The sequence below is a fragment of the Leuciscus leuciscus genome, assembly GCF_965113295.1.
Source record: "Leuciscus leuciscus genome assembly, chromosome: 24".
In the NCBI taxonomy this organism is placed as follows: domain Eukaryota; kingdom Metazoa; phylum Chordata; class Actinopteri; order Cypriniformes; family Leuciscidae; genus Leuciscus; species Leuciscus leuciscus.
The window spans coordinates 7,805,577-7,824,630 of record NC_138723.1 but is presented as its reverse complement, the minus strand read 5'-3'; the positions used below and the strand labels follow the sequence as shown (position 1 = coordinate 7,824,630).

The following is a 19,054-nucleotide window of genomic DNA, read 5'->3' as shown; positions in this document are numbered from 1 at the left end:
TTTAATATCGTTTATGTGTCTATGTGGTGTTTTTTAATATGCTTTAAAACAAACCATGTGTATATTCATAAGTCGACACCATTGCTGAGTATTTTCTCCTTAAAACTGCAGTGAACCAAAGACAGTCCCAAAAACACTGTTTGAAATCGCTGGTGTTTCTGACGTCACAAACTACCCTGTAACCAATCAGATCAACGTGTGATCGTCAACCAGTGGATCTCTGAGCTGAGTGAGTGAGTGGAGGTGGGGCTCATTTGCATATTCATAGAACCACGTATATACTAAATGAGGAAAGGGTGTCGAGTTACATTCAAGCTATTAAGGCATGAAGTATTTTTCAAACAATATTTAAAAAACATTTAAATATGTAATTTTGGTGCTCAAAGATGAGTTTTAGGGGATAAAATGATTGACTACAGGGGGACATACTGAGAGAATGGTTGAATTGCTTTGGTCAATACAGTGACTGTACGGTACAAAAATAAATACATAAATAAAACAGAACCAAAAAAAGACAACAAACATACACCTTGAAAGAGCATTAGTTGATTTATTCTTTCCACAGGACACCATGGAAAGTAAATTTATTTACAAAAATCTGGAATGTTGAATAAATGCATACCGATCATCTTAACAGAAGCTGCTTGCGGAGAAACCTTTGACATAGCTATACATTAAAAGGGCTGCTTCTGTGATGCAAGTTATTGCTGGTTTTAAAAAACGTAATCACTAATGCCATGAACAAATCATAAACCTTTTAAAAAAGTATTTACATGTTGATTAGTAATCTCTAAAGTCAAAGTAAAGTGTGCTAAATAAATAAAAATAAAAGTGGGACAGTAAAAAGAACACCAGTTTTTTTTTAAGTCACTGTTCGTTATTACGTTTTTACAATGTCTTCGCAGACAAAATAAAAAAAAGTGACAGTCGAGGGATCTACGCTAGACTGACTCGTGACAAAATGGAAGTAACAGTGTCCACAAAACCATGTGTTGAGTGAACCATTCACAGCAAAGATGAGGGGAGTAGTTTTATCGACTAACGTTATGTTCTTTAAACTGCGCGATTAATCATTTTTTTACTCCAAAAAAGTAACCAAATGTAGCAAATTAATTTCCAGTCCATAGGCAATGTTGACCCAAAGCATAACAACATCCTAAATTAAAACTGGAACTCATTAGCGAATCAGCTGAGCTCTTGTAAAAAGGGCGACCGTGCTCTTTCACATCAAATTGTGGATTTGTCACATTATCAGTATGTTAATTTGATTACTTGGATTCAATTAGCGCTCCAGTCTACTGAAGAATACAGCGAAGAACGATCAAAAGGAGGAATTTCATGCAAATAAAACACACAGTACTACAATCGACAGTGGGTCGCTCTCCTCAAATCAACAAATCATGGCCTTTCAATGTGACTTCAAATACAAACATTACGATTAACGTTTCGAATCTCTCTGCTATTGAAGAGTTTGATGGATCCACATACAACGCAATGATAATCTTCATGGGGGTGTTTGGAAACAGCAGTGCAATCGCTAATGTGACGAGACATTCATTCGCACACTATTCAGACTTTACAAACTTTTTTTTTTTTTTTTACAAAAAAATCTGAAACGGCATTTCCTACGTTTTCGTCTTTAAAAGATTTACAATATAAAACGCGGTATCAATCGAGAAATACTAAATGGGTTCTTTATTTATATAAAAACGCAACTGACTGCATCTTGCGAATGGAATAAACGACTTTCTATTGCTCTTTCGCCCGCCGTGTCATACGCCAGCCTGATAAGGCCACTGAATATGCGGCGTGGATCTGTACGAGTATTGCTCTGGGTCGAAACCCATTTTGTGACAGTTCAGGGTCTATGGCACTTGACATGTCGTTTTTCTCGAAGCCCCCAATAGCAAACGTCCACGACTGCAACTAGTCAAATGTTAGAATGTTTTCGTAAGAGAATAAAATATCACATCTACAATCTTCTTCACAGAATAAAAAAACGGTTTTGATGAACTCCGAATTGAAATAAAAAAAATAATAATAAAAAAAATGCTTCGGATGAGTTCGGTGGCATTGGGAATGGGTGGCTGTGTTTGTAGAAGTCAGAGGAAAGAGGTTCACGTGCCAGCAGTTTCATGCCGCCCAGCCACAGTGTCCCAATATGCTTTGGTTAAGGTACTTGAACCACTTTCTGTTTCAGTCTTTTAGGCAAGGCTGCTCTCTTTCGAAATCCTCACGGAAGTACTTCACCGCGTTCCTGTCCATGTTTCACGTGCAGGGAGCATTTCAGCGCATCCTTCCCGGTGGCGTCCGGGCTAAAGTCTGTGTCTTCCACTTCTGTCCGGTGGAAGTTTGCAGGAAGAGACTCTTATTTCACTGGAGGAAACTTCCAGAAGGAGAAATCTGAGAAGACTAGAAGAGTTTCAAGCATTGAGAGGTGGATGAAACAAGTTATCAATCCCAATGAGAGGAAGTTTTCTTCACGAGGGTAATCTGACCACCAGGCCAACAGATCTCACATCCAGTTCAGTTTAGCTCACCCCAGTTCTACATTCATTACCACAGTTCGCACGTAGCATTGTCTTCCAACTTAAAATCTCACACAGGTCATGAAAGTGGTTTTAAAAATCTTTAAAACGCTAAAAAACAAACAAAAAAACCGAGTGAGATTTGTTCGAGAGCCCTGCCCTCAAGCGGTCAGCTCATGTCCCATAAGAACTCAATCCAGGGGATGTCTTATAAAATGAAAAACAAAAACTATCTTTACAAAAAGCACAGGGTTTCATATCAGTTGGACTGCACCAACAGGCTATCCCACAGTGAAGGCGCATGCTCCCGACTCTTCCACCTGATGCAGTGGTTTCGCCCCTATCCACCGACGGTCAAAGCTCGTCCCGGTCACATCAGCTCAGATTAACTACATACAGCACTGGCTCCTCTTGGTACAAAAATAAGACAGTGCACATTCAGTTTCGTCAGTTATGCGGCCATCTCTCGAACGATGATCAGGTCGACGGTGCTGGGGAACGTCTTCAGGAGGGAAACGGCGTGTCCGTGATCGATGTTAACGAAGCTGTATCCGTTTGCCTGCAAAGTGGATGTTAATTTGATGTTAGTGAATTACTAAGGTAAGGATAAGACACAATATGTGAATAGTAAGTGGTAGAAATGACCTGGATGATCTTGTCCCCAGGTTGAAGGAGTTTTGAAGCCGGTCCCTCCGACTGAACCCTCGTCACGAAGATGCCCTGTTGATCAGTTATGGTTTAAGAGTTCATAATTCATTGGAATCATAAATTGAAATCAAGGCTCCAGAAATGGATGTGCACACGCATTTCAAAAGAAAAGGCAAGAGAAAGAGAGAAATACTGACGTAGTCGTCTGGGCGGAAGGGATTCCCGCGACCCCCCACTCCTCCTGATATACTGAAACCCAGCTCAGGATTCTTCTCGATCTTCACATGGAGCTGAGAACGCAAGACAGACACGCGTGTCACACAAACCACAGTGCTTGAGGTAACATCACAGTGATGCCTAAATATCTGTTTGGCTATTAGCTAGCATTATCCAATTTTACATAATAATTACATAATTTGGAATAAAACCAAAAATGTATATTAAAGCATATTAAAGCATAGAGGGTTCACTTTGATTTCCTATTGACTTGCGCTGTGTCTACACCAGACGCGAGCGGCGGGACGCGACAAAAGCAAATAATGCCCGTTTACACCTGGTATTAAAATGCTTTTTGGTCGATCGGATCACAAGTGGCCGACGCTATACAGGAGTAAACGAGGTCTAAACACTTTGAGCTTGTCCACTTTTGAACACTTCCTAGAGGTAGTTGAAAACGCAATGTGTTCGAACAGCCACTAAAGGCTGCCTACTCTCCTCCTACTGACCTAACGAGTAAACATTATGGGAAGTGCTCTAGCCAGACGGGAGTTAAACTTTGTCGGCTGGAGACACAAGTTTGGTTTGAAGATGAAAAAAACGTAAATCACAATGTTCTCTCACCATTCCTGATTTCTAACACACACACACTCAGCGTTCGGCTGGACTTTTGGCTATCAGAGCGGAAACTAAAGCTGATGCTCTCTGTGGTTTTCTGTCGTCTCTGGACGCATTCATATGTAAATTGCTTGAGCTTATTTCGTCCATTAGATTAAAAGATGTGAAAAAACCCACACATTTACCGCCATAGACCCTCCCCCTCGAAGAAATCAGGACAGAAGTTGTTGAAAGTGGAGAAGAGAGACGGATTAAAACACCAGGTGTAAATGGGAATGCGTCTCCCTCGTCTACTTGTGATCCGATCGAGCAAAACGCATCTTAATACCAGGTGTAAACAGGGCCTAAAACCCATTATAATCAGTGATGCTGTCTACACTGGTGCCACGACTGCTGCGTCCAGTGGAGACACTGTGTTAGGCATGATGGTCAATAGATGTGTCAACATTTCAAATGCAGGGCACATATTAATATTTCTGCGAGACTGGTCCCACCTCCTGCTGCATGGTCTCTTGTGGGACCCGTGGAGTACCGGGGGGCTGCTGGGACACCTTGAGCATCAGGTAGTCGATGAGCTGCTCTCGTGAGGGGTGGCGTGCCATCGGGGGCTGACCGCAGCTCATGGGAGGTCTCACAGGAGCACACATTTGGCCATTCATCAAAGGCACCTGAGAGACAAATGCACACACCAAACCATTAAGAGATGCACATAGTATTTCTGCCAGTTAAATCACTACACACTGTCAACCAATGGCAATCTCTCTAGTCTCTCCTAAAAGCTAAAACAAGTCAGTGCAGTGATTTTTGCATTTAACTCTCAGGTTTTGGCACATGACCAGACAGAAGCTTCTTTCAGAGGTACAGAAGATGTATGATCTCTGTGATGAGATTTGTGGTGAGGAACAGGCCTCTTTAACCACACTCTTGACATTTCATTGACTAGACAGAAATCAGGGAAAACACAAACTCTATTCAGTGATAACTGCTGTTTATTTTTTATCATAACTGAAAATTGAGTTAAAGGGAAATTACTGGGCTTTTTCAACAAAAACAAAACAAACGATGGTCCTTTAAGCATTTGTCTAAATGTCTACTTATATGATGTGATGCATTTTTCAGACACCAGGGGGCAGAAAGTACCCAGGAAACATTTCAATGAACCAAGAATCTGGTTAGAAGAACAAGACATCCATGTTGACAGAAGAAGCGTCACACTTTTAGACCTTTAATTCTAATTGATCCACCTCACTAAATGGTTTATTTCCTGAGAGACCAAGAATTCCACAATGAAACAAATTGCATCTTTGTTTCCACGGACACTTTCAAACAATGTCCAAAAGTCACTCACCAAGTACAAACAAAATGGCACAAAACAGAAATAAAAAGTCAATAAAATATTTGCCAAGTGGTCAGTAATTCTACAACAAATTTTGATGCACTAAATCATGCATCATATATATATATATATACACACATGAATATACACTGTTATAGCCAGATAAATCTCAATTTAAGATATTGCTTAATAATAATTGTATCCTTCCATGTGTTTATTGCAGTCAGTAGCGAGAACATCCACAGTTGGTTTTGTGTGCTAGAAAGATCAGCTTTCGAACATGTCTGAGGCTTCTTTAAAGCAGTGCTTGTTAATTAGAGCTAATTAATCACTGCTGGAGTCAGGTGTGCCCACTGGGTCCATATCTCAGTCCAGTTCATTAGCACATTACACACAACCACAGATGAGGACCTATATGATTCAGTCATAAGGAGAAGTTTAAATGATATTCCTGAACATCACTGCATATTGTTCTTCATGAGTGTGTATAGCAAAACATCTGAACGTATAAAGCAAGCAACATTTATACAATTCTAAGTGTCCAAATACTTTTTGTGTCATTAATTTATAGTGTAAAGCACTTACTTTTCTCAGAGTGTCGATATGGTAGCCCGGTTGTCCATGAGGACTGAAGACATCGTCCTGCAGAGAAACAGCACAATGTCTCAAACTTTGCAACGGGAAAAGGTTTACTGTATTTGTTTAGCTCGTCTAACCATTATGGGATGTATTTTGGGTACTTTTAACTACAGTGGACGACTATAGTATTAAAATATACAGCTAAATGAGAACTAGGCTGGATGTCACTAGTGACTGGGGACTGCCGCCATTTCTCATGAATGTGGAATTCCCAGTAAATTTGATTCATAAGCTTGTGTTGCTTAAGCTCCTGTTATGTGTCATTTCAACCAACAGGATGGTTTACTTATGGTACTCTAATTAGCCAGGTGAATCAGCTATTATGTTTACTCCACATTATGAAAATCAGGCTTAACAAATCACATATTTCATAATCATGTTCCATAGATTTTTAAAACAGACTTTATGGGCCTTTCAGCTAAACTGATCAAAACAACAGAGCTTTCTTGAGCTCAGATTGTGCTTTTAAGCACATAGAGAGAAATAAAGAGCGTTTGTTTCCAGGACTTCAGTGTATATGGTTTAGTGGTTAGGAATGTTCTTAATCTCGTATTACTTAGACAACCCAAAGAAACTAAGCAATTGTGCAAACCAGCCGACACTGGATGTAAGCTGAGAAAGGTGAACTTGGGGTTGGGGTCTTAAGCTCCATAAGGGGCCTTCTCACCAATGCTGGCTGCTTAGAGACATTTGTTGGCTACTCAAAAGCCAGTTCCCCCCCCCCCCCCCCCCCCAGAAATTTGCAGAATTGTATGGAAAACAGCAGATTGGACATTCTTCTTTTGTATTTCATGGAAGAAAGCTAGTCAAACAGGTTGGGAACAACATGATTACAGAATCTTCATTTTGGGGTAATTTAAATGAGGCGCTGTGTCATATCATTACGCCTGCTGGACTCATGGTACGGCAGCAAAGTTTCTTGATTATTAAGCAGGAATGAGAGTATAGTTCTTAGCCATATCAGCCTAGAAAATCGCAACTTTACATTTTCCGTCGGTCTTAGTACACGATGTAACTACAGAAGAGTCAAGTTTTAAACAGGAAAAATATCGAAACTCTTTGGTCATTTTTTTGAGAGAGATGCTAATGGTCCTGTCCGATTCAATGATCTATGCTAAGCTATGCTAAAAGTGGTACCGCCAGACCCGGAGATCGGCTGAATGGATTCGAAAACGGTAAGACTCAACTGTTTAACTCTGGGGGAGTTGTAAAATGAGCCTATTTCCCAAAAAAAGTGGAGTATCCCTTTAACTGACTTTCCAAACCTTCCCAGAAGCCTCCCTTATCTGACCCATTTATTTCAGGTCTTCCAGTCTCAACTAACAAGCTGATGATTTGAAGTTGTGTTTGATTAGGAAGAGTTCGAAACTGAGTACTTTTTCGTGTGCTTCAGCAAGGTGGAAACAGTCAAGATATTCAGCTTAAGTGTGTGCAGGTATTGCAAGGTGATAAATGCCTCTAAATTAGTTGGGAACACAAGTTACACAGCAAGTGGAGAGAATGATCCTTTGGGTTGAGGTCTCAGTGAGGCGGTACTTACGCTGGGCCCATGAGCTCCAATCTGCCACCGGTCTACAGCGCTACAGGCCAGAGAGCTCTGACTGCCCGTGAGAGTGGCCAAAGACCGAGATAGAGTGCTCTGAACACATGATGACATGCACACAAACACACATGCATTTAATGAGCATGCATTGACCATGAGTACACTTTGAAACATGCATGGGTTAGAGTAGGTATAAGTGTTAATGTCAATACACAAACATGCAGAGAAATACTGGGTAATGAGCATTTTTATGAGAGAATATAAACAATAGCATAAGCATGCAGTTAATGCTGAAGAATGATGGAGCATGGAAATTCAGACTTGAGGTTCAGAAACTAAATTGTGAGTGCCCATGCAAAACTTGCTGCTATGATGCCAGGGTGTTGCTATATGATTGCCTGAGGTGGTCTGACTATGTGTCTAAGTATGAATACTTTTCTACTAAATAGGCGAAAAACAGATTGATTCATAGTATTACTAAGTGACTATTTCATGTGGCCACTGGGAGAGGATTTATAAACGACAGTGAAGTTCATTCCTTATCAAATGTGGGACCTATGCGATTTCAGATGCACATAGCTATGTTGTTGCCAACACAATGAGCTAGCAATCCCTACTCCTGGAGGGCTACCTTATAGCAGATTTCAGCTCCGACCCTGCTCGCTATTTTCGAGCAATCCTAAACACCTTGATTAGTTGGTTCAGGTGTGTTTGATTAGGGTTAGAGTTAAACTCTGCAGGATGGCTAACGCTGCACTATGATATTCTGAACCCTAGATACAGCCTGGGTCCTTTACACAATGTATGTCTAATTTTTGATTGCAATTGATGGGTAACTCTGGTCCTGGAGGGCCACTAACCAACAGAGTTTAGCTCCATCCCAAATCAAGCACACCTGCTTGGAGTATTCAAACACAACTGAAGACATAGGCTGCATCCAAAATCGCCCCCTAAACCCTCATTCACTATTCCCTACATTAGCCCACTAATACGGTTCACTTGAAGGAGTGAATGAAAACAAGTGAGTGAATTCGAACAGCCGTTGAGCGTACATTGGATGTACACTCATTATTGTGGTGCAATGTGGGATTGAATAAGTGCTCTCAATAACGTCCACAATGGTTTCGGACACCACTACAAATGGCTGTTCCCTCAAATAACACGCTATTTGAGGATATTGGGTGCGATTTCGGATTCAGCCACAGGTTAGATTTTTCAGGTGTGTTTGATTAGGCATGGAGCTAAACTCTTCAGGACAGTGGCCCTCTGGGACTGAAATTGCACTAGACAGAACTTTCAAGTCCAATCGATTACAAAAGTAGCTGCACACTTCTCCTCAACAAACCACACAATCTGAAGCATCATTCATGTCTGGAGTATAATTGGTAACGGATGAAGCTTATGGCTTTGAACAAACCCTTAATTCTAAGTATTAGCAACAGCTATGCTTGCCTTTGTATACACTATTCGTAAGATCAAGCATACCTTCTCCATCTTCTTGGCCTCGATGTGTCTCATGACCTGATCCCTCCAGTCGGCTGGGACCCTGCCACCTCCTCCGACCGGCCCGTCCAGCAGCGAGTGCTCGGACTTCACCCTCATGCTGGGCCTCTTGCTGGGGCTGCCATGCTGGTAGTTGAAGTCGCTGACGGACATGGTCCTCTCTGGAAGCTCGTGCGGTGGGGGCCGGGCGCTCTGTGGCCGGGGAGCGTTGGGTCCGTCGATGCTGTAGGTGCGGGCTGACAAGGGTCTGTGGAGAGCCTGGCTCATCTGCAGGGGCCCACGACCCGCCGCGTGAATGTCCCGATACGTCATGTACTCTCCTTCCAATCCTGGCATGCGACGCGGGTCGGACATGCACATAGAGGTGTTAGAGGATCCACTGCCTTGTCTCTGCAAGGTGCCTCGCTGGCCAACAGAGGGAAGCATCCTTTCCTTGGCCCACATGTCCGGGGTCTTGGGCGGGCCGCGCTGTTGGGGCTGGGGGTACGGAGGGGCGTTGTTGCGGTTTGAGTAGTTGGTGTTGGCAAGGGAGTGCTGTGGCGGTAAGTAGGTCTGCTCGGGAGGTACGGGGGTACGTTGGCTCCACAGGTTGTCTTTGGGGACTGTGCTGCTGGCATACTGGACGTTGTACTGGGGCGGGGGGCCGGTTGGGTAGCGGGCGCTGCTAACCGGAGGTTTGGAGCTCGACAGCAAGTCGGAGGATGATGCTGAGGATCCAGGGTAGATCTGCAAAGTTTGATCATTGAGTAAGGATGCAGATTTGGAGCGGACGATGCTCTGGCCCTGAGCGGCGGGTACAGATGTTCTGGTTGCACATGCTACTTCGTACGGGGGGATTTCTCCCTCGAAGGAGAACAGTTTCATCCCTCCAGCCTCCATGTTTGCGATGCTTTGAGATTTCACCACTGGGCCCGGTGGACATTTCTTCTCTGGTGACAGCTCCTCTGTACTACGAGAAAGACTCATATCACTTAACGCCGTTACACCTGTCGAGACGGTCCTCGTAGACTCGTAGCGCAAGGGAATTTGATCCGTTCGGCCATTGAAACTCTCCCCAGAATGGGTTTTCTGAAGCCGATTGCCGTTCTCAAGGTTCTCGAGTGACAGCATGGCATTGTTGTTGCTTGACATGGATTCCTTGGCTGAGGGACTCTTGGTTCTTTCCAGGTCCTCATACGACACCATGTTGTCAGGTGGGAGTTTGGCCACGTTCATGTTGATCTGATCCCACTTGCTGTACTGCTCTGTCACACCGTTGTTGATGCCCTTTTCAATGAGGGCAAGCCTCTCCTCCATGGAGAGACTGTAGTCGGCCATCTGGTCTGACTTGCTTTCGTAACTCTGCTGGTTCTTCAGGATGGTCTGTAAGGACGTCTCAGAGCCGTTACAGTTCTGGAGTAAAGGGGGCATCTGCTTCAGCTGGTTGAGGTTTTCATCCTCTTGTCTGCATTTGAGGAAATCAAATCAAGTTAGAGAAAGACTCTAGCTCTGTTCCCAAACCTAGTGAGCTGCCTTTCTGTCTACTACCTACATGGGCAGCTGCCTAAGTAGGAACATATATTGTGATTCTTTTCTCCAGATACTTTGTTGACACTGATCTAGTCTAGCTTTCTATAAATATAATATAATTTATAATATAATAGTTCTCAACTAATGACAAAGCAAGTCTAGGCAGGCAACACACCATTATTTCTGCCTTCATTCCATATATCTTTCTAATGATAAACAATGTTTTTGACCCCTTTTCAACTTTAGTTAATAATGGAAATAACTAATGACACAACTCAGATTTAAACTTAAACGGTTGAATCGTTTTGTTTGGACAGTTCATGTAAATGTAAAAAAAAAAAACTATCTGGCAAATTGAGACCCTTTGTAGAAGCTGCAGCATTATATTGTAGTAATTTTCAATGGAGAAATATTTAGTTAAACGCTGAGGTTCATCGTCATGTTTTTGACTCGGGTATATTCAGTGTGCGTTCGTACCTGTTCTTGGGGATGAGAGGCATCTTTGACTCCCTCTCTGGGGTGCAGAGGGAGTTGTCCTGACTGCTGTCTGTGGTCAAGGACACTGAATCAGACATGCGTGAGGGAGAAGAGCAGTTGCTGTTGTTCTGGTTACTGTTAGCCACCGTCTCATCCAGCAAAGAGTCAGCATCCTTCCCATCATCTACATCACCAGACACAAAAAACATAATTTGCATTTGTGTGTTCAATGACACACTTTATTTTGAGGTAACTTTAATTACCCACGTTAACGGGAGAATCATTAATTGATATTAGGGAAAGTGCGAGAATAAGTATTTCTTTACCTTTTTTGTCCTTGCTGAGGGCCACTACTTTGGGCTGGTTAATGGAGATTTCGATGAGTGGAGGTCTCATTTCGGCTATCTTCATTTCCTCCTCTTCGGATGACAGCTCCTCTGAGTCCTGACCACAACCACATCACACCAAATGCTTAAATTCAAATTTATACTCCAGCTTTCTTCCTGCTTGTATAGTGTTAAACTCATGTCATTTTCATATTCATTTGTTTAAATGATCCCTATGATAAAGGATGTATTGACAAATCTCACATAATACAATGAGCTAATGTATCACTCATAGTAAGAGAATAATTTACATTTATGTTTATGGATATAACAGACGCTTTTATCCAAAGCGACTTACAAAAGAGGGACAAAAGCAATTCGTCAAGGAGCCAACAATATTCGCAGTATACACTGCCAGGTTTATTTGACAACCAGATTTGGAAACAAGCTAAAGAGGAGAAATGCAGAGGAGAAATGTGCGCGCGTGTGTGTGTGTGTGTGTGTGAAGTGGTTTAAAGGTGTGGGATAGTTAAGTGCTTGTGGAAGAGGTGGAAGAGGTGCGTCTTCAGCTGATTCTTGAAAGATGTGAAGGTCTCAGCAGGACATATGGATATGTGACCATGGCTAATGTGTGAACGTGCATGTAGCATACAGTGATATAGACATATTTTGCAGTTTTACCCTCACAAGCCATATTGCTGATCTATTATATCACCATCACTACACTTTTTTAAAATTTTAAAGGACTTCTTAATCCAAAAAATAAATGAGTCATCTTTTACTCATCCTAATGCCATATCAAATCCATGTAACTTTCTTCCGTGGACCACAAAAGGAAAATAGTTTCTACAGTACATAATGAACATGAATGGAAACTATATATATTATATTTATTTATTTATTTATGATTTAACGCCTTATTAGCAGCAATGGCTATATTCATGTCAAAATCAACAGTATTTCAATTCTTAAAAAATTATTATGATTACAATATAATTTCAATACATTGTTAACAATAATTAAATTTTGTATTAAAAATAAGCAATATACAAAAACGTACATGTATAACAATAACAACAATAGTAATAATAACAATTATCTAGAATATATATATCATTTCAATTTAGTGTATGATAAAAATTCTAACATTTTTCCAGGAGAAACCTTTTTAAAAATGTCCATTTATATATTTTCTGAATAAAAACGTTGTCTAATATCATTTAAAAATGGACTTTCTATTAAAATATGTTTTACACTAAATTTTTAGACAAAACACAAACCGGTTTCTCTTCCCCTTTCAATAAATATGAATGAGTCTCAAGTGACCAATTCGACATATCGTATATACAACCTGGTCAATATCTATTAAAAAAAATAACAATAAAATAACAATAATTAACTCCTTGATTTAGTACTAGATTTACTTCATATAGTTAAAAAAAAAAAAAAATTGTATCATAAAAGTAGTCCATATATACACATATGAATGACCTGATTGTAACCTAAATCGAATGGCAACAGCACAAGTGAAGACTTTTTTTGGCCAGTTTTCCACAGTGCACGAGTCTCATGAACTACTTTTATGTTACGTTTAATGTTTGACAGCCTGGTACAGATTCACTCACCATCATAGAGGTGTGAAACTACACAAGAATGAAATAATAATAATAATAAAATGAATTTGCTTCAATAACCATATTCATAACATTTAACATTTCTGACACTTCGATATAGTACCTCAAGGGTGTCATCATGGTTCACCATGGCTCTCATGTTGTCTGAAGTCTTGAGCGGGATCCTTTCAACGCTGTGGTAGTCTATTGAATCTATTGGTTCAAAACTGTGATGACTGTTCATCTTTGTTTCAGGCTCCATTTCAACAGCTTTGCCATTAGTGCAGGGACTTTCGATCACCTGACACACAGGGAATTCAGGGTTATTCCAACATCTGCACCAAGATTCACTTTCAATGTAATAATTACGTTGACCCATCCCACAATGCAACTGGTAGTGTTTTCAAAATCCAACCTTCACTCCAACGTCCTGCACTCCGATATGGTTCCTCTCGCTGCCCCTGGTCTCTTTCCTCGCCTCGTCGCCGGACTCGTCCTCTTTGAGTCTGTGAGCCACGGACTGAGCCGTTTTCACCATGTTCTTCAGTTCATCAGGGTACGGTGTCGGGTAGCGCTTCAGATTTCCCTCCTATTAAGACAAAGACACAGCTAAGTTACTCGAGGAATATATCAGAGAGAACTTCATAGGATCTTTAATAAATTATATAAAAAAAAGAGGATCTAAAATCAGATTTATTATATCATAAGCTGATGCATTATATTTAAATTCATATTATATATACATATATAAAGATTGCTTTATATTAAACATTTGTTATTTTTAAATAAATAAAATAGTTTGTGGGCACGTTATGAAGCTACATAGGAAGTTACGTCAGTTCTTATAGGTGGTGTCGCTGAACCCGTGGCCAAACCACTGATACCATTTTATTGGAGGAGGTGTTGGTGAGCTTTTTACAACACTTTCAGGGTCACACTGGCGCTCTGAGAGCTGATAGTGAAGCTACGTTAGACAGCTTGGGAGCCTGCATGTGTTCCTGGCACAGCGTATAAGCCAGACAGGCATATTGAGTCATCAGGGGTGCAAGACCGGGCGCGAGAGGGAGGGAACCAGATACCGAGTGTGTAATATCAGCGAGATGAGGGGTGGAAGGGAAAAATAAGGTTGACGTTGTACGCTCGAGGGCCCTGAGACAGTGAAGACTTCCATTTCACTTTCTGACAGGAGTCATGTCAGGGTTAGAGTTTTAATGAGTTTCCACTGCAATGCAGTGAAGCGCAGGCTGTGACATGCTGACAAAACCAGGTGAGGCTGTTCCACTCAAACCGTTTTACCTCCAGCTGCCAAAACATCAAGAAATAATCAGCCCAAAAATGACAATTCTGTCACTATTTACTGATTCCCATGTCGTTTCAAACCTGCACGACTGACTGACTTCTGTGGCTCACTAAAGAAGAGATGCTGAAGAATCTGCAGGTTTGTTTGTTGTTATTGCCATTCCAGCATCTATAGCCATTTCATGGCACGTTCAATGTAGTACAAATAAATAGTAGTTATAAAAAAACAACGGACATCAACTCACATTATAACAAAAATGATTTAAGATTTTTCATTTCAATATTTGTTATTTAGTTCGGAGTAATTTTGTGAATTAATAATTATTTGGATTGAACTTTTTTTCAGTGAATCAGTTGATCCAGTTCATCAGTTTTTAGAATTATTATTTATATACTATTATAGTATTAATTAATATTTTGAATTTACTATGTAGTTTTTATATTTTTTATATATTTTTTAATATTTTCATTAAGTTTTTTTCAATTATACATTATTTGAATTGATATAATTTCAATTTATTTCAGTTAGTTGCTAAGGCAACATTTCTATCTAATATTTATATTTTATTTCAGCTTTATTTCAATAAATGAAAACTATTTTTAATATTTCATAGTTTAACTTTTAGTACTTTTTATGTGCTTTTGTAAATTTTATTATATTTAGGTTTCAGTTTCAGTTCTGACTGCAAGCAGGTTGTAACAGGACATTGAGAATTAATTGTCTTCTTTTTCTTTTCTTTTTTTGTCAAAATGTGCAGAGTAGCTCCACCCACTCTGGTCCAAATCCCACTCAACATAGCTGTATATTAAACATCAAACATGCTCCGATTGGCTGGGATTTTGAGGCTTGCAGCAGCATTTAGCTCACTGTGAAAGCAGAAAAGTGATTTAAGTGTGCCTGGTTAGGACAGAACAGAATAACAAGGGGTTTAGATGTGTGATATGAAGCGAGAGAGAAGGGCGAGACATGCACAAAGGGAACAGAAGATCGACAGAAGCGGGCGGTGGGAACTGACCCGAGGGGGCGTCTCTCGCTCATCCTTGTCCTCGTCACACTCGAAGGCCACTTGCGCTCGCTGCTTGCGTTGCTCCTCCCATAGAGACGGGTTAAAGCTCTCGCTGTCCGAGTTGGGCACATCTGTGAAAGAGAAGCCAAGAAACCATTAACAAACAATCAAAACATGCCATCGGGGTGGAGGATGGAAAGCTCAAGAATCTCGAAGCAAATCCTGTATTGAGTTTGTTTTGATTCGTGTCAGTGATTCAGTTTGTTCCTGACAGTCCAGTTATTTCTGATTCGGCTAGACCAAATCATTAAAATGGACTAATACAGCAGTGTCTCTCTGCTATGTGGATTAACAACCAGCAAAAACCTGAATTAAACAGCCTGAGCTTGGTGGGCGGCACAGACTCAGTTCACACACATCAACTCTCATTTGTGTTGTGTGCACATTTAACAAGACATCTGGGTTCAGGAGAGCACTATGTCATGTAGGCGCGCAGACTTCAGGCCGTTTCTAAAGCTCAATCATGCTAACAAACTGATGCGGACCCCGGAGAGCTGCAGAGCCAGTGCGTTCGCGTTCGGAGGAGTTTGGAGTGGGGTTGCTAGGAAACAGGTTAAGACTCATTAATCTCTTCCCTCTGGAATCCTGAGTCTCAGGGAGGGAAAACTGTGACATGAGCCAGTTCTGGCCGCGGGTAGCAGCAGACATTTGATGCTCAGTCAGGTCTCTAAAACTATATAAAAGACTTCACAGACCTGACTCTGAGTGTCAAATGTTTGCTCATACCTGCATTTGGCTTCTAGACTTTGAAGTTCCCGTTCATTCAGAACTTCTATAGCTCACTCTAAAATGAATGCTTAATGTTTGTAAAAGGGGTTATAACAGCGGCCTCGTCTCCCAGGGCTCTGGCGGAGCGCTAACCGGTCACACGACGTCTAGGACATCTCAGGTATCGCACATTGTACATGTTATTCTGTACTTGCATTGACAAGTTCATGTCGGCAGTCGAAAATAGTGAATCTATGCGCTATTCACACAAACGTTCACTTCACGAATGAACAAAGTGAGGCGTTACTGCGGTACACTCATTCCAAACACTCGAATTTTAAAGACTTGCCGTAGCACACGCTTCTCTCAGTGGTCGGCCCTTACGCTTTGTTAATGTTGGAGGATCCTCTTTGGGGAGGGGCTCTGATAGCCATGGCATGCAAAGTGACAGGACATCATTTATGAACCATAATCCAACTTGTCACACTGGCTAGTGAGCTGATTTGCATTACCCGCCACTGTTGATTTTCACCCACAACTGGCTGGTATTAACTTCAAACCCTGGTTATATTGTGTGTATATATACACACACTACAGTTTAAACATTTGGAGTCAGTAAGATTAGTCATTAGAATGATTTGTGAAGGATCATGTGACACTGAAGACTGGAGTAATGATGCTGAAAATTCAGCTTTGATCACAGGAAAAAATTACATTTTAAAATCTATTCAAACAGGAAAGTTATTTTAAATTGTAATAATACGATTCAAAAGTTTGGGATGTACAGGTGTGTCTCAAAAAATGTGAATGTCGTGGGAAAGTAATTTTTTCCGTAATTTAATTTAAAAAGAGCAACTCTAATATATTCTAGATTCATTACATGTAAAACATTTCAAACCTCTTTTTGTTTTAGTTTAGATGATTACGGCTAACAGCTCATGAAAATGAGTATCCAATTTCTCATGAAAAAATCCAGTATCTCAAAATGTCCTAAAATCAATCAAAAAAAGTCCTGAAAAAACAAAAAGAGGTTTATTTATGCACTCAATACTTGGTCGAGGCTCTTTTAGCACAAATGCATCAATGCGCACTGCTGAGGTGTTATTGAAGCCCAGGTTGCTGTGACAGCAGCCTTCAGCTCGTCTGTATTGTTGAGTCGGGTGTTTCTCATCTCTCTCTTGACAATACCCCATTTATTCTCTACGGGGTTCAGGTCAGGGGATTTGGCTGGCCAATCAAGCACAGTAATATCATAGCGAGCAAACCAGTTAGCAGTAGTTTTGGCACTGATGGCAGGTGCTAAATCCTGCTGGAAAAGGAAATCGGCATCTCCATAAAGTGTCAGCAGACGGAAGCATGAAGTTCTCTAAAACCTCCTGATAGTCGTGTGGAAAACAGTGAATTGCACCTGTCAGCATCTACTAATCTACTAATAGTGAACCTGTGGGTTTTAGTTCCTAAGAAATATAATCTTCATAATTATATAATCTCATATGTATACATTTGTGATGCATGACTAGATACTCACAGTCCTCGCTTCTGGTCTGTTGAGGGAACATGTAGTTAGTCAGTACGGTCTTGTGCGTCTCTGGATCCTCCTCTTTCTGCAGGGGAATGAGGGGCTTCGACTGGAAAAAGAGAAAAAACAAAACACAAGGTTAGTGACTTGTAAAATTCGCTTGGATGCCTTGGAAAATCATGAGTCTTGACAGCTCTCATTACAGATTCAAGCCATGCAGCTCTGGCTTTAAACTCATCTCATCTTTAATCACATGCAGCTTTATAAAACCCCACATCACGATCAATAAAAGAACAGCGTGCCACCGTCGTCCCAGCACAATCTTCATCAGCTGTCGATAGTCCAGCTGAGCTGTACGGCTGAAACCCTTGCAGAGAGGCTGATTCACAGAGGATCTTGGCAGTCTCATGCCATATGGGCCACACTGATTAGATGCGCTACCAGTGTTTTATTACTTCATAGCGCCGTGTTCTCATGCGTTCTGCTGAATTCACTTTCCTTGAGAGCAAATATCACAACTATCTCTGTTTCTCTCTTTAGGCATTCAACTGACCCAGTGCTGGTGAGCATTAAAGAAAGTCATACAGGTTTGTAATACAAGAGTAAATGATGACAATTTGAATTTTTGGATGAACTATACGTTTAAATCATATAATATATTTAGATAAACTCTGTGCTATGTTGAACCTCAGAGGTGGGAAGACGGCGTGTGTGGGAGTGGAGGTGATTGCTATATTGAATAAGCATTAGTCACAGGCTTGATGGCCACTTGTGACAATCACTCAGATCACCCACACACACACTCTGAGCTCCTCTGATGGGAACATCAAATCACCAACAGCACAGACCCTGCTAAAGGACAAGCTTTTCAAGAGTATTTTGGGAAGTGACTGTGAATGAGATTACAGTGATGTAGTGATTTATGTAAATGTATTACACGGCTCTCTGAAATAATCAAATGCGATCAAATATTTATGTGTACAGAGACAGAAAGCTCAAATATAACAGACTCCTGTCCCAGGCAATGTGCTATGTGGTCTTACAAAACACGATTTTCTCAGCTTTTTACTCAAAATGTTCGTTTTTAAAAAAATGATACTTACCCATATTCAATGAACGCATGAAGCTATGGGTTTTTTTGTGTTTAAAAGCAGAGGCTCTGTTCTTTCTTTTGATATATTGTGTGTTCAGATAATCATTCAACAAAATATTCTGGGAGCCATGAAACTTTTGTGAAAATGCTCAAAAACACTGGCGGGGAAAGTGGTAAAAATAACATTAATATTTCTGTATATTTCATAATATTAATATTTCTGTTTACATCCTGATTTCTCACAGCGTCAATAGCGGATGAATATCCGGTAATCGGCCTACAGCCTCGAGCCCGTTGCCTAATCACAGCCTTGCTGACATAGAGCCATAAACTCAAATAAATATTTCATGTGCGTGAATTTATTTATATATTTAGAAAGTAGCCGTGTAATAAACAAGATAATATACAGTCA

At 40.8% G+C, this 19,054-nt stretch overlaps 1 protein-coding gene across 2 annotated transcripts in view; it reads right to left on the bottom strand.

Annotated features, from left to right (window-relative positions):
• Positions 1–530: 530 nt before the first annotated feature.
• erbin (erbb2 interacting protein) overlaps positions 531–19,054 on the bottom strand; it is a 67,730-nt gene continuing 49,206 nt past the window's right edge. The window contains exons 14-26 of one of the 2 annotated variants that reach the window (XM_082157643.1): positions 17,559–17,658; positions 15,272–15,393; positions 13,372–13,545; positions 13,081–13,257; positions 11,344–11,461; positions 11,018–11,201; positions 9,014–10,475; positions 7,526–7,624; positions 5,932–5,988; positions 4,505–4,678; positions 3,374–3,466; positions 3,174–3,248; positions 531–3,087 (exon numbers count right to left, since the gene is read on the bottom strand). In XM_082157643.1, coding sequence (XP_082013769.1) covers positions 2,980–3,087; positions 3,174–3,248; positions 3,374–3,466; positions 4,505–4,678; positions 5,932–5,988; positions 7,526–7,624; positions 9,014–10,475; positions 11,018–11,201; positions 11,344–11,461; positions 13,081–13,257; positions 13,372–13,545; positions 15,272–15,393; positions 17,559–17,658 — 2,943 coding nt within the window. In that variant the 3' untranslated portion in view covers positions 531–2,979. The remainder of the gene's footprint in view (positions 3,088–3,173; positions 3,249–3,373; positions 3,467–4,504; positions 4,679–5,931; positions 5,989–7,525; positions 7,625–9,013; positions 10,476–11,017; positions 11,202–11,343; positions 11,462–13,080; positions 13,258–13,371; positions 13,546–15,271; positions 15,394–17,558; positions 17,659–19,054) is intronic. The other variant, XM_082157644.1, reaches the window with a different exon arrangement.